This window comes from Pteropus alecto, unplaced genomic scaffold, assembly GCF_000325575.1.
Source record: "Pteropus alecto unplaced genomic scaffold, ASM32557v1 scaffold251, whole genome shotgun sequence".
In the NCBI taxonomy this organism is placed as follows: Eukaryota; Metazoa; Chordata; class Mammalia; order Chiroptera; family Pteropodidae; genus Pteropus; species Pteropus alecto.
The window spans coordinates 338,255-353,033 of record NW_006431048.1 but is presented as its reverse complement, the minus strand read 5'-3'; the positions used below and the strand labels follow the sequence as shown (position 1 = coordinate 353,033).

Below are 14,779 nucleotides of genomic sequence, written 5' to 3'. Positions count from 1 at the left end.
GTTATATTTATAGAATGAGTTTTGATCCTCTCTTCCCCTTTTTATTTTCTGGAACGGTATTCAGAATCTATGGAAAAAAAGAAACAAACAAACTAAACTGAAAAGACTCACAGATACAGAGAACTAACTGGTGATTGCCAGAGGGGAGGAGGTTTAGGGGGCTGGGTGAAAAAGGTGAAGTATTGAAGAAATACAAAGTAGTAGTTACCAAACAGCCACAGGAATGTGGAGTCCAGCATAGGGAATATAGTCAATATTATTTTAATGGCTGAGTGTAGTGCTAGGTGGGTGCTGGGGTAATCAGGGGGTCACTTTATAAATTATATAAATGTCTAAACACCGAAACTAATATAAAATTAAATTAAATTAATTTTTTTTAAATAAACTATGATAAAGTTCAATACCTAGTACTCTTTAAAGTTAAGAAAGGGCATCTAGCAAAAGCCGATAGCAACAACTATACTTAGTAATGAAACATTAGACACATTTCATCTAGAACTAGGAACAAACTGTCTGCTATCACTACTTCTATTAAATATTGTACTGGAAGTCCTAGTCCTAGCCAGTGAAATAAGACAATAAAATGGGATAAAATTATAAAGTTTAAAAAGAAAAAAAATTAAATTTGTAAAGAAAAGGAGGAGAAAGAATTGCCACCATTTGCAGATGATAAAACTGTCTATCATTTAGGATATGGAACGTAGCACAAGAAATCATGCTCACATACTCCCTTACTCCAAACACCACTCGAACCAAAGAGTAATGTCAGATGAATGTTAAAAGAGAAAAATAGTCACAGACAATCTCAAATATAAAAATAATGTCTCCACGAACAAGAACAGAAATGGAAAATGGTGCTGGGTTCCAGGTCTGGGAGAAGGCGGTAGTTCTAAGAATTCAGCTCTGTGAGGTAAGTGGGATCCAAAAGTACCCCATGTCACGTGTGGAAGACCAGCACCAGGCCCACCTGTGGTGGCCAGTGGTGGAGAGGGACTCCCCAACTCAGGAAAGGAAGGGAAAATAAAAACAATACGAACAAAAAATGGCTATTGATTTTTTACCTGGGGTTGTAGCTTTATTTGGGGAGGCAGGATGAAAAGACAAGACCTCACTAATAGTTGCCGAAACACTCACCTGACTGGAGAAGATGGGGTGGGAGGGGAGTGATAAAGAGACAGATAGAGGCCAAAAACAAACTTTTCATTGAAAATTAAAACAAAACTAATTTATTGTATTAAGGGTCAAGATAATAGTTATCTTTAGGGTAGTAGTGATTAAGGGCAGATGCAGAGAATGAGTTTTAGGGCCCCCTGGAAGAGTTTAATTTGTTGATCTGAATGGTGGTTACACAGGTGAATTTACTCTGAAAATTCATTGATCTGTATATTAATAATCTGTGTATTTTTCTGTATGTGTGTTATACTTTAATAAAAAGTTTACTTTTTAAAAGCCTGCAAACAAAATGCTTAACCATGTAAAGAAATCAAATGTTTACAAAGATATTCAATAAAACCAGTAAGTGGATCATAAATTTATTCCAAGTAAAATATAATTTTAAAAATCCTTTGACATTGATTTTAAAAGAACTCTGCTGAGAATATTCAGAAATAAAAATACAGAGCATAAAGAAATTATGAAATAAAAATAGGCATAAATTATACCATAAGACATATAAGAAAAAGTTAATTAGAAAATTGGAAATAAAAAAAATCATTAAAAAAGAAATCAATACTATAATGTCTAGTACAGAGGTAAAAGAAATTCTTTAAATATAAAAGTTCAGTTAAAAAGTGCAAACAATAGACAGAGAGGCTCCAACATTTATCTAGTACTTATTCTCTATAGGAAGAAAATAGGAAAAGAAGTAATATTTTGAAAAGATAATTAATTGCTAAGAATATTTCATAACTAAAAAAATATGATACAATGCAATATAAATATGAATTGTTCACTTGAAACTTATTATATTTCATTAATCAATATCATCATAATAAAAATAAATAAATTTTAAAAAAGATATGAGTTCTCTAATCAAAAATTATACTCAGGGTAATAAGCGAGATAAAAAATAAGTAAATCTATACCAGGCAGATTATAGTATAACTGTAGAGCATTAAGGATAAAAAAATATACTTAAAAATTCCCTGATATATGCATTGGAAAACTTAAAAGAAATGAATAATTTTCTAGAAAAATATAATTACTGAAAGTGACTCAAGAAGAAATAAAAAAACCCAAATAAACCTTATAGCCTCAAAAATTTGACTTGGCCATCGAGAGTCTTTTCTGGCCCTAAAATACACGAGAGCCAGATGATTTTATTTAAGAACTCCACCAAACCTTTTAAGTACAGATAATCTTTATCTTATATAAGCTAGTTCAAATAATAGAAACTTATTTTCTAAGGTTATAATAATCTTGGTACCAAAACCAGACCAGGGCAATACAAGAAAGAAAATGATAGATAAATTTCCTTTATGAACGTATATGCAAAATAACAAATATAGAAATAAAAATATGCAACGATAAAAACAAATGTTGGCAAATCAAATCCAGCACTGTATAAAAAAATATATCGTAACCAAAAAATTTGTTCCTGGCAATTTTAGTCTGATTAGGCTAGCTCATAGGGTTTAGAAGAAAATATGAGAAATTATCTTCATAGGAAAATTGCTTAAACAAGACACCAGAAGCAGAAATGATCATAAGAAATAAGGATTAACAGAACAATGTAATATTACTTTTCCTATCAGATTGACAATACGAAAAATATTTTATATTACAAAGTGTTGGCAGAGAATGGGGAAATGGCAACCTTAACATACTAATAAATAGTTATAACTTCTTTGCAGGGGAATTTTTCCCACATCAATCAAAAATGTAGAAGATATAAATCCTTTCAGATCTAGTAGATAGTGTATAAACAGACATTAAAAAAACATGATAGCTCTGTATGTTGATACAGAAAGATGTTTCTTTCTCTCTCATACACACACACCACACACACATACATTATCTATATATATAACACATATATATATATATGGAGGTCATTTTATAAACACACACAAATAAATGATACATGAAGCTAGGTAGCACTTTTTAAAAACAACTCATTAATGCGAGTAGTGAATACACCCATGCAAACTGAACTTTGGAGCAGGGCAAGGGTGCTGAATGTAGCAGAATGAAGTGTTGCAAGGAAGATGTGAATCATGGACGCCCTCTTGGACGACGGGAAGAGCTGAAATGAATGGAAAGGTAGTACGAGCAGCTCCAAGCAGAAGGAATGACGCAGTCTGAAGCTGGGGAATGGGAATTAACTGTCTTGTGGAAATGAAAGCAAAGCGGTTTGCTGTTGGGACAGGGTGGTACCAACTGCGGGGGTCGGGGAGGAGTGGGGATTTTCACTAGTGAGATAATCTCAATGCCACATGAGAGTTTAGATTTGCTATATTAAGCAAGCGGAAGCGGTGGGTGGGGTTTCTTAATGGGAAAGGTAGAATGCAAATGGAATCTGAGCAGAAACTTGTTATTAGTGTCCTGCCAAGAGGAATGGTAAAACTTAAGTTGGGTCAGCAACATTAAAAAGAACGTCTAACAATCTCAATGACAAAATCATTGTTAGTTTGGAAATTTATATTTTAAAATTAAATATATCTTGGAACAGTGGATATTTATAGGATGAAAATGAATCACATTTTGGAATTAATCAAATTTTGTTTTCTTTTAAGTCATTCAGCTTGTTTGTTCAAGGAGAAAGTAAGTAACATGGGTTTTAGAAAAATGAATAAAACTACTAGGAGAAGTTCAATTTTTCTGACTTGAGAAAATGCTCTGATTATCATTATCCTCACTATGATCATGGGGCTGTTTCTCTTTTTTGTAGATTCATCTCAGGAAAGAGGGCTTTTAGGGGACCTTCCAAAGGTTAGCACTGCATAAGTAATGATTAAGAAAGAATTATTCCACCCAAGGCTCAAGATCCTGACTTACCCGCACTTTCGACACTAAGCGCCAAAAGGAGCCCCAACAACCAGAAGCATCTCTCCCAAAGGCTTGGGTGCATCGCTGAGCTGGCAGTCTCAGAGCTGGGGGGAAGCCGACTGCAATGCCAAAGAGATCACATATACCCACAGTCTCTCACAGCTTCGAACACCAAGCACTCACTTAGGTCTCACTAATCATTAACTGGCCTCATGACCTGTAAAAGAAAAAATAAACTCTCCCTATTTGTTTAACCTCCACAGTTGTTCAGTTCCTTCTCAATTAAAAATAAATACTCTTTTCATTTCTTTTTTCTCTTTTGTTTTTTGTTTTTTTTTTTTTTTAAAGCAGGGGCGTTGAAACACATTGTCCTTCCTCTCTGAGCCAAACATCATCAGGAAACTATTTCCTGTACCGCTCCCACTTCCCATTATAAAATGTTAGTAAAAACCAAGGCAGAAGTCTTTCATCTTTAAGTAATTACAAAACCCTGGATGATATGTAGACTCTGAGTGATCTGGGGCAAAGACTTTCTCTTTTCATTTTTGAATCTCCAGTGCCTAGCACAGAGCTGAGCCAATAATACACGTTTAGTGTACACTTAATGGACAGAATGGAAGAAGACGAAGGTTGCCTCTGGAGAGTACTAGCCTTTCATAGGATCCTGAGGATAGAAGTGAAGTCCACCCTCTGAGAAGAATTGTTCAACTTCTTGAATTCACAAATAAAGAAACTGAATAGTACAGAAAGAAAATGACCTATAGAGACATTGTTGCTAGAAGTGGCAGAGCTGGCCTGGAACCAGGACATTTCGAACGTACCTTGTGGCTTCTTCACCCAAAAGAGTGGCAGAAACCACAGAGAGCTACTTCTAGGCAGGTCTGGAGGATAGGGTACTTGCTTAGCTCCTTAAACTGTAACACATCACTATGAAGCAGAGAACCTGCCAGCAGGGCCGGTATCAAACTTTCTGGGCAATAGCTCTATAAAGTGAGTACTATCTGCGTACCTGTTTCACACAGCTTTAGGGCACAGAGAAGTTAAGTAACCTGCACAAGATCATGCGGAGTTGAGATCTGAAGCTAGAAAAGCTAGCCCCAGAGGCCATGCTCTGAACCACTGAACCAGACAGCTACCACTGCTGAAGAGGCATCGGTACCATGCCAACATGGATGTGTCTGGTCTGTCAAAGACAAGGATAGAATGATTTTGAAAAGGCCAGCTCTTGTTTCCCTTCCGCTCGTGCATATGATTCCACTGATTAAGCACTGCTGCCATCAGGAAGGAACATGGCAATAAATAGGGCAATACCGAAGGCTGTTCTCATGTCAGAGACCAAGCAGGTGCATTAGTTCAGGTCCTCAGAGAAGAAGATACCAAGGTGGGACAAGATGTGCAAAAGAATGATTGGGGATAGCACTTGCGAAGAATAAGGGAAGCTAGAGAAGGCAGGGAGAACATTTAGATCGTGATACAGACCTAACATCTGTGAAGGAGAGAAGGAAAGAAAGAAAATTACACAGAAAGAGTCTTCATTTGTCCCAGCCCCACCCTGCTTAGTCATATGCTGTGATAAGTCTCAGCACAAAGACCCATGGAAAATACAGAAGGACAGCAACTGGGACCATCGAACAGGTTTCCCACAGCAGGAGACTGAGGGCTGTGTTTTCATGGCTACTCACACCAAGACCAGAGCTCATATACCAAGCCAGTCCAGTTATTCCTTGCACACAGCATTAATATAGGTGACATTTTGAGAGTACTTTCCCTTTCACATTCATCATCTAGTGCAGTACTCTCCAAGTGGGGTCCCATCCAGGATTACCTGCCTCAGAATCATCCAGGGAACATGGGACAAGTTGCTGGGCCCAACCTAGACACACTGAATGAGAATCTTCAGGGTTGGGCCCAAGACTCTGCAGTTCCAGTGGGGGCCTCAGAGGATTGTATGCATACTAGAATCACAAGTCTTTTGTTAATTCTTACCATAGCCTTCTCCATTTCACTTGTGAGAAAACCAAAGCTCAGAGAAGCCAGTGGCCTGGGGAGCACTGTTTGAAGGGCCAAGGAAATGAGATGACATGTTTTAGAAGGTGAGGATAGAGAACTTCAGAGCAGCAAAATTCTGGTCTGGATTCCTCACCCCCAGCACCTAGCACAGTGCCTGCCACATAGCTAGTGCTCAATAAGTATTTGCTAGGAGAAGTCATGGTACATCCAGTCTCCTAGACTCAGGACTGGTGTAGAATAACAGGCAACAGAAAGCCCATCTCACCCCAAAATATTGCCTCCACTAGAGCAGTCTCCAGTGGAAACCATCCTGCTGGAGATTCATTTGTTTGCTCAAAAACAGAAAGCCCATCTCACCCCAAAATATTGCCTCCGCTAGAGCAGTCTCATCCTGCTGGAGGTTCATTTGTTTGTTCAAGGTCATGTTTCCCAATTTCATTCATTCAGGTTCCACCTTCCCTACTCCTGCCATAGCCACCTACCACTTGTGCTAATCTGTATTTCAAGTTTTCATTTATGTAACTTCCATCTACTGACATTGACAATGGGGGATGGTTGTCCATATACCATCCAAAACGATGGGAAACACTGGTTTGAAGCATGGTCCACTACTTAAAGTGCAAACTTCTATTTACAACTCTGTAGATCAAAAGAAACAAAAGGGTTCTTACTTTGATTTTGTCCCCCATCTCCAGACAACCTCATTTTAGAATCATGTTCTTTTGGATGTTATAGTTGAAAGTTCATAGGTTCCAAACCCAGAGACCCTGAGAGGGGGTACTTTTCTGAGACCACCCAGCTAGTACAGATGACAATACCAAGGCTTAAAAGGTGAAGTAGGAACCTTAAGTGCGACAGGCATAACCAAACACAGAGTGGAGAGAGAAGTCCTCATGACTCAGGCATTGCGTGGGTCTCTTTGGTAGCAGAGGACGAGGAGGCTCTTTGAAGAGGGAAGAGAGGAGAGGGAAGATACTGTCCATTTCGGTTTTACCTGAGCTCCGCTCTGCCCCCTCCCCACCCTTGCCCCAAATGTGGATTTCAAACCCACAACTAGTTTTCCTCTTGCCTTTATCTCTTAACTGTGAAAAGGTGAAGAGAGGGCATAGGCTGCCGCCCTCACTCCTGGGTTTCATTTTGGCTTTGTCTAAGGAAATAATTTCTAATTATAGCTAAGAATTACAGTGTAGTAAAGGGTGTGCAAAGAAAAAAGGCTTTGAAGGTAAACAGTTCTGGGTTTAAACCTCAGTTCCATCTCATCCTAAATGAGTGACATTGGACAAATGGCGGCTTCTCTAAGCCTAATTTCTTCCTCTGTAATGGGCTGTGGTGAGCTGCCTGACACATAGCAATTCCTTCTTCCTCCTCTTCTTTTTCCTTCCCCAAATGGAGTCTCGCCTATTCCCTAGATGTTACTTTTCCTAATCCCCAAACTCCAAAGATGAAAAAGTGATGGCAAGGCTGTCCCCCACGCTTTGTCTGAATGATCCCTGGATCTTTAACCAGACCCCAGCAGCCATTCCCTGAGGAGTTAACCCAGTAGGCTGGTTGACTGAGAAACATCAGAGTCTCCATTTCTTCCCCCACACTCCTAGTAGCTCTGTCTGTTTAAAAAAAAAAAAGTTTACTTGCCCTGGAAAGATAGAGAAAGAAGAATAAATAGAGAATGTGGTGGCTGAAGCTTGGAGAAGAGTGGATGAGGCCAATGTTAATTTTGCAGATCTTAAAAATATATATATGTTGCCAAGACTTCCAGACATCTAGTTATCTTAGGTAACAACAAAAAAAAGCAAATAAAGAACCATCACACGGCAAGTGAAAAAAATATAATTCACCTCTGTAATGTTACACATGATCTAATCTGTTTTTCAGTTTACATATATTAACTTAATAAACATGACAAATTCACACTGGGTATCAGATCAGTTTTATTCATTTCTGTGACACTGTGCATATAACTGTTTATTATCGCTTTCCCTGTTCCCTCTCACTCTCCCTCCTTCTCTTTCCTTTGCTCCAACCCTCCCTTCCTCCCCACCTCACATACACGCACATACACAACACAGACACACTAGCACTCATAGTCAGAAGAGAAGCCAGAGGTCATGAACCCAAATGCAGGTAGGTGCGTAGAAGTGAAGAGTGTGCAACTGTTCTCTTCCAGTTGCTTCTATTTTCTCAGAGAAATAGGAAGTGAGGTCACCAGTTGAGCTTGGGCAAGAAGTTTTGAGGTTTGAAAAAATAGAGTCTGAAAGTCTAAACTCTTTTTGAAGTATGCCTGTGATGAAGAGTGAGAATCTGCAAAGCAAATATAATAGAATCTGTAAAGAGTCTTTCTCTGTCATTTCCAATTGTGGCTAAAGTTCTACACCATAAAACAGCAAATGTGAAGTCTCCATCCTCCTGCCTCCTCCCACCACTGGAAGAACTTGGAAAGACAAATCTTGGTAGGACTTACTAGGAGGTAGGAGAACTGCTTTGTGATCAGATCTCCCACCCCCACCTCCACCAGCTGAAAACCAGGGATTTGAAGGAAAAATCAGGAGTCATAGTTCCGTGGTGGGGTTTTCTCTTCTCTTCCTGAATGAGGAGGGAGGGTCCTGTTCTCTCTTCCTCACCTCTCACAACAAGCCAAATGAGGGAAGGCCTACCAGCTGAGATTGAGGGGAACCACATAAAGGTGACACTAGAATCTGTTTCCAAGTTAGCTGGCTGCTGGTCAGCCTGGTCTGCCCTCAGGGCCTGTGTGAGAGGGATGGGGAGGATGTAAAGACTGCAGCAGGTGGAGCATCCTGCACGCCCCCTGATGGATGGGACCAGGGAGGATGATGGATCCCTCAGAAGACAACTGGCTTTAGCCTTTCCCACCAGGGTTCCACCCATGAGGCTGGTCTCAGGGCAATAGTGGAGAGGAGGAAGGAACCCCAGGAGGAGGAGAGGAACGAAAGAGCCGTCCCTATCCCCATTTCTCTTTTAAGTCTCTCGGGCCGAGGACTGACTACAGTGGGAAGGAAGAAGAGCATGATGTTAAAGTTTTAGAATTGATTAAATTGGAGTGGGATTCCCACTTCTTTCTCTATTTATTTTTATTTATTTACTTATTTATTTATTTTTGGCGAGGCAACCCTTGGTTGACCTCACAGATTGCAAGAACCTTGTCAGCTTACAATCCCTTATTTTTTATTTTTTATGCCTACAGTACCTGGTCTCCCCAGGTGGTCTCCCATCCAAGTACTAACCAGGCCCGACCCTGCTTAGTTTCTGAGATCAGACGGAATCGGGCTTGTTCAGGGTGGCATGGCCATAGACCCCACTTCTGAATGTATATCTAAAGAAAATTAAAACAGGATCGTGAAGAGATATCTGCACTCTCATGTTCATTTTGGAAAAAGTGAAAAGAAACTGAGCAGAAAAGGAACTACATAAGAGAAGAAACCACCAGAAATGAACATCATGTTTCCCTAAACGTCAATTACAGTATCTTCCTTTGACCCAAGAGAATATAAAATCCTAGCTGTCTCTTCCAGGCGGTTTCTGTATTCTACTTTCTCATAATTGGAGGGACTCACTCCTTTAAAACCATACATAACTCCCCACCAGCAGCCAGCAATGGCAGCTGTAGAATCACTGTCTCCACCATGGAAAAATGCTCGGTGGGCAAGCTCCTTCCAGGAATCTCCTGCGGCCAGGATGGCATCGTAGGCAATCATGGGGGCATCATGTCCACTGCTGCCACCCCAGCCAGAGTAGCTCACAGAGGTGTAGAACTGATCTCTCTCCTTCACATCATAGGGGTTGGGGAAGGTAGGGGCCGATTTGCCATCTAAAATTCCTCTAAGTTTTAGGTACTTTTCCCATTGGTCTTGGAAGTAGGACCTGTAAGAAGGGAAAAAATCTACAGTCAATTAAAAAATTAAGCCAAAAACCATAAGGTACCAGACAGATGTGTGAACAGGGAAAATTCCGAGACGACTTCAAAATTTATTGAATGGATGTTATTTAGATAGAGTTCATTTTGATTTTTTATATCGTATTAATACCATAAATGACATAAAAAATCAAAATGAGCTCTACCTAAATAACATCCATTCAATAAATTTTTGCTAAGAATTGATGTAAACAAGGCACTGATATCTGTTGCTAAATAAATAAGACATAGCAAGTTAAAAGTGAGAAGTAAAGGGTTGTTTTTCTTGAGTTGAGAATAAGGTCTGTCATTTTCTGTCAATTTTGTCATTATATATTTTATTTTATATTTTATTTTCTTAGTAAAAATCATATATGTGTAAGGTATACAACATGATGATTTGATATATGTATACACGGTAAAATGATTACTACAGTCAAACTAAGTAACACATCACCTCTTTATACAGTTACTTTTTTTTTTTTTTTCCAAAACGGAACCTTGGAATATGATGACCATGGGTGATTTCGGTTTAAAGCCTCTGGACCTTTTTATTCTAAAAAAGGCAGTGTAAAGTGAACTCTGAAAAAGAGGAAGATGTGGTTTTACCACTTACTAATTAGCTAGTAAAAATCTCTCTCTCTGGTATTCTAAGAAAAGTTTTCAAAATATCGTGTATCAAGACAACACTGTAAAACAAGTTCCAAGAGATAAACAGGAAAGTTCGCCTCAGTATAGAAAGATACAGAACAGCGTCCCTATACAAGAGGAAAGCACTGCAGCTACACTACTTATTGAGGTCTACACTTGGTTACTTGGTGGCAACCACTGCTGTAACTGAACCTGAAATCCTTAGCAGGTAGGTGGGGACAGGGCTGGTTGCAGTGGGTGACAAAACTGGATAATGAGAACCATGACGGTAGCTATGATCTATGAATTCTAGACATACATAGTCATGCATGCACACACAGATTCAATCATTTTCTAGCAGGAACATACACCTATAAACTTACCAGTGTTGAAGATTCTTCTCCACAAAGTAGCCTGACTGGACAATGTACTTTTTAGCTTCTGGTAACACCTCCATCAGTCCTTTTCCCCATTGCCAGGGAGGCTTGCCATTCACAGCATAGGATGTAAAAAGAGCAGACACAAGGGCTCCCAGGTAGCCTGTGGGGTGGTGGTGAGTCATTCGGCCACTCTCAATGCTAACCTGGATCAGTGTGTCCAGCTGGCTGAGGTGAGGGAACCTGAGACCAATGCACATGGCCCGCATGGCAGCCCCACAGCCGCCCTCATGGCTGTTAAAGGGAATCCTCCAGCCATCGGCTTTGTCTGGCTCCAGCAGCATGGCGTTGTGCACTGATGTCCCACCTGAAGAAGAGTCGAGTAGGGGTTGGAGTCAATGTAACCAAAACAAAAGCCCCGGCAGGAGAAAAAGACCAAGCTCTGCTTCCAAGTTTCTTTGATGGGAAGGAAAAGCCAAAAAAAATACAATGATGAATGCCCTCAAACTCCAAACCCCAAGCCAACACAGTGCCTTACTTTACAGATAACTCTTAGCATGATAAGATTAATAATAAAAGAAGTAGATTCATATAGAGAGCCTTGGAATCTTTGCCAGTTATTATTGAGACATCACAATAACTCAAAAAGGTAGTCATAACATATTATTCTCTTTTTTAAATGAATAAGCTTAAGCTCAGGGCTAAAGAACCCTGCTTAACATCACATAAACAGCTAGTTAGTGGCCCCATCCAAACCACCATGCTCCAAGCCCAAGCCCTTAAAGAACCCAATGAGAACCTGACAATTGAAATTCCCAAATGTCAGAAAACAGCCACAGTTCTACAGTGGAGTGCTGGGCTCAGAGAAGAAGCAATGGGTTCAGAGCAAAAAACGTGCCCTTGGGTGTCCTTGGTTTTCTCCTATGTGAGAGCAGTGCAATCAGGCTTGTCTTATCTCATTGTCCTACTGGGAACAGTGTGCACACATGAACCAAGCAGTGGCAGTAACATAGTGTGGGGTATGGTGGTTTTATTGTTCCCATATGGTCAGTTTATTCACGACTACGCCATAGAAGGCATAGATGGACGAAGAAAACATTCCACTTGTCCAACTGATGAGAAATCAGATGCTGAGAAAGGATGAACAAAAGCTAGCTTCTAAAGCCAATCCTTGGGGTCACCAGAGACCCTGGGTGTGTGTGTGGGGGGGACTTTTCATCAGGAAGTGCTTTTTATCAGCTCATAAGCTGAACTGTGTCCCCAAAAATTCGTATGTTGAAGCCCTAACCCCTAGTACCTCATAATGTGACTGTATTTAGAGATAGGGCCTTTAAAGAGGTGATGAAGTGAAAATGAGAACGTTAGGGTGGACCCTAATCCAATCTGACTGATGTCCTCATAAGAAGAGGAAATTTGGACAAAGGGACATCAGGAATGTGTACTGTGAGAGGGGACAGATATGAGGAAGTTGTCAGCAAGTCAAAGAGAAAGACCTCAGAGGAAACCAAACCTGCTCTTGCCTTAATTGCAAACTTCTAGCCTCTGAAACAGTGAGAAAATAAATGTCTGTTCTTTAAGTCCCTAGTCTGTGGCATTTCATTATAGCAGCTCAAGCTGACTAATACAAGAGGATAGGTAGGTCAGGTGGGCCAGGGAAAAGGTGATGCAAGTCACCTGGCGGCTCGAGAAGGTGTAACAATTTCCCAAAGTGGGCAAGAATCACTGTTCACAGACCTAGAAATAGAAAAGGAATCTCTACAAGATCCTTTCCATTATTCTTCAAAAAGAAAAAAATGTTTTCTTTATACCCGTTAATTACAGAAAACTTAGAAAATACAAATAAAAAGAAAATAAGAAACTATAAATACTCCCATTATCCAGACATAATTATGAACATTTCTGTATATATTCTTCCAGACTTCTCCCAACAGATATACACTACACCTTTAATGACAATGAGTTTATAAGATACGTTCTGTCTTGTAACCTACTTATCTTTCATTTTCACTAAAATATAATATCTTTCCATATCAGTAAATATTTACCTCTATAATTTTAAATGCCTATGAATGTATCATCATAGTTAAATTACTTATAGGACATTTAGGTTGTTTTTATTTTTATCACAACTATAAAAACTACTGACTTCCTTTGGCCTGTTCTATTCTCCACCCGCCCAGGACCTCCCCTGGCTCTGCTCACCTGGCGCCCGGCCATTCATGTCTCCCATGCAGTCTTGGTAATGCCTTGCAAAGAGGGAATACAGTCGAGCCAAGTCCAAGACTTTCCCAGCTTCCACAAGAGCTTCTGCCGTGGCCAGGTGCATCACTGTGTCATCGCTGACTCTCCACTTCTCCACATCTACGGCATCCAAGCCACCAAGCTGGGCCAGCTGCTGGTGAATCTTCTCCCCATTCTGCAGGAACTCCCACTTCCCGTTGAAGTACCCCAAGGCATCTCCAGCTGCACTCAGCACCATGGCAGCCATATACCTCTCCATCAATCCCCCACACATGATGAGGCTGTTTTTCTGGGGGAAAATTAAGATACACAGAGGATGAGAAGAAAGAAGAATCAGAAAAAATACTAGCCCTATCTACATTTTATTGAGCACTCACTACTTGTAGGCATTGCATTAGTGCATCTCACTTAATCTTCATAACTGTTCTATGAGGAATGTGGTATTAAGCCCATTTTACAGATGAGTAGAACAAGGATTACAGAGATAACGCTAAGTGACTTGTCTTAGGTCATAGAGCTAAGTGGCATGGCTGGCATTCTCTCTGTGCAAATCCACCTACTTTGGGCAACCTCTTTGTTCCTCAGCCTTTACATCTCTAAAGTGCTGATAAAAACAGTAATAGTCTTGTGGGTTTGTTGTGAGGAATAAATGAATTAATTTTTGTATAGGACTTAGAACAGTGCCTAGTACATCACAAGCACTATTATTGTTGTTATTATTATTACTCATACACAACCAGGGAAAAAGATTTTTGGATCATTGAACTAGAATATTTTATTCTCACAAATTTTCTTTAATGGTAATATTTAAATTTTGGGTTTTTTCCTAAATGACTAATATCTAGATTCCTGGGATCTCAGCTATTATACCCTCCATAAATTTAATCCCCGGTAATGTGTTGGTTTTCCTGTAGGTGCATTTCCAATTCCCCATTGTACCATATTGCCTGTGGCATTAAAGTTCAAAGCCCTCCCATCTACTCCTACTGGGCGCATCCACTGCACTTGCACAGGCCAGCTAAACACCTTTAAACGCTGGTGAACTAGCTCATTCTCCCCTCAGCTAAAACTCTTTCCACACCCAAGATGCACATCCTCCCTGCCACTAAACCCTGTTGACTCGGGCTTTAGTTCAAGTCCTAGGGCTTCCAGGAGTCCTTCCCCAGCTGCACTGTTGATGTCAAGGAATTTGGGTTGGCAAGACATGGAGAAGAGTAAATGAAGCCGGACTGAGTATACCAATACCGATTATACCTAATTTCTGAGTTCACAAAGGACAGTTGTAAAACGTTATTTATATGTTTTATTGTTTATAAATAATGCCTAGGAACTAGAGGTCTGGGCTACTAGACCTGACTCTGTCAAGAATCAGTTGTGTGATCAGAGACAAGCCACCCACCCACCCTGGACCTCGATTTTCTCAGCTTTTAATGCGACAGTGTGGGCGGGAGCGGGGCGGTAAGGTGAGGAGGCTGTAGATGCTCCCTGGACTCCTGTTCTGTGCTGAGGGCTTCAGAGAACCAACTTTTAGTCCCCCTGTACCTGCCTTCCCAATGTCCTTGGCTCCTTTTCTGTAATTCTTTCTGGCTCCACCGACTTCGTGCTTTCTGAGTTGCAAGAGGTGGTG

General features: G+C 40.2%; 2 protein-coding genes and 1 pseudogene across 8 annotated transcripts in view; all 3 read right to left on the bottom strand.

Annotated features, from left to right (window-relative positions):
- PLA1A (phospholipase A1 member A) overlaps positions 1–4,332 on the bottom strand; it is a 32,343-nt gene extending 28,011 nt beyond the window's left edge. The window contains exon 1 of one of the 5 annotated variants that reach the window (XM_025051871.1): positions 3,997–4,332. In XM_025051871.1, coding sequence (XP_024907639.1) covers positions 3,997–4,069 — 73 coding nt within the window. In that variant the 5' untranslated portion in view covers positions 4,070–4,332. The remainder of the gene's footprint in view (positions 1–3,996) is intronic. The other 4 variants (XM_025051884.1, XM_025051881.1, XM_025051878.1 and 1 more) reach the window with 4 other exon arrangements.
- Positions 4,333–9,187: 4,855 nt separating this feature from the next.
- LOC112486152 lies at positions 9,188–9,306 on the bottom strand (annotated as a pseudogene).
- A 49-nt stretch (positions 9,307–9,355) lies between these two features.
- Positions 9,356–14,779, bottom strand: part of ADPRH (ADP-ribosylarginine hydrolase) — a 6,014-nt gene continuing 590 nt past the window's right edge. Inside the window, exons 1-4 of one of the 3 annotated variants that reach the window (XM_015595852.2) lie at positions 14,695–14,773; positions 13,114–13,441; positions 10,918–11,278; positions 9,356–9,873 (exon numbers count right to left, since the gene is read on the bottom strand). In XM_015595852.2, coding sequence (XP_015451338.1) covers positions 9,459–9,873; positions 10,918–11,278; positions 13,114–13,426 — 1,089 coding nt within the window. In that variant the 5' untranslated portion in view covers positions 13,427–13,441; positions 14,695–14,773 and the 3' untranslated portion in view covers positions 9,356–9,458. Of the gene's footprint in view, positions 9,874–10,917; positions 11,279–13,113; positions 13,442–14,694; positions 14,774–14,779 lie in introns of those variants that run through there. The other 2 variants (XM_006905537.3, XM_006905536.3) reach the window with 2 other exon arrangements.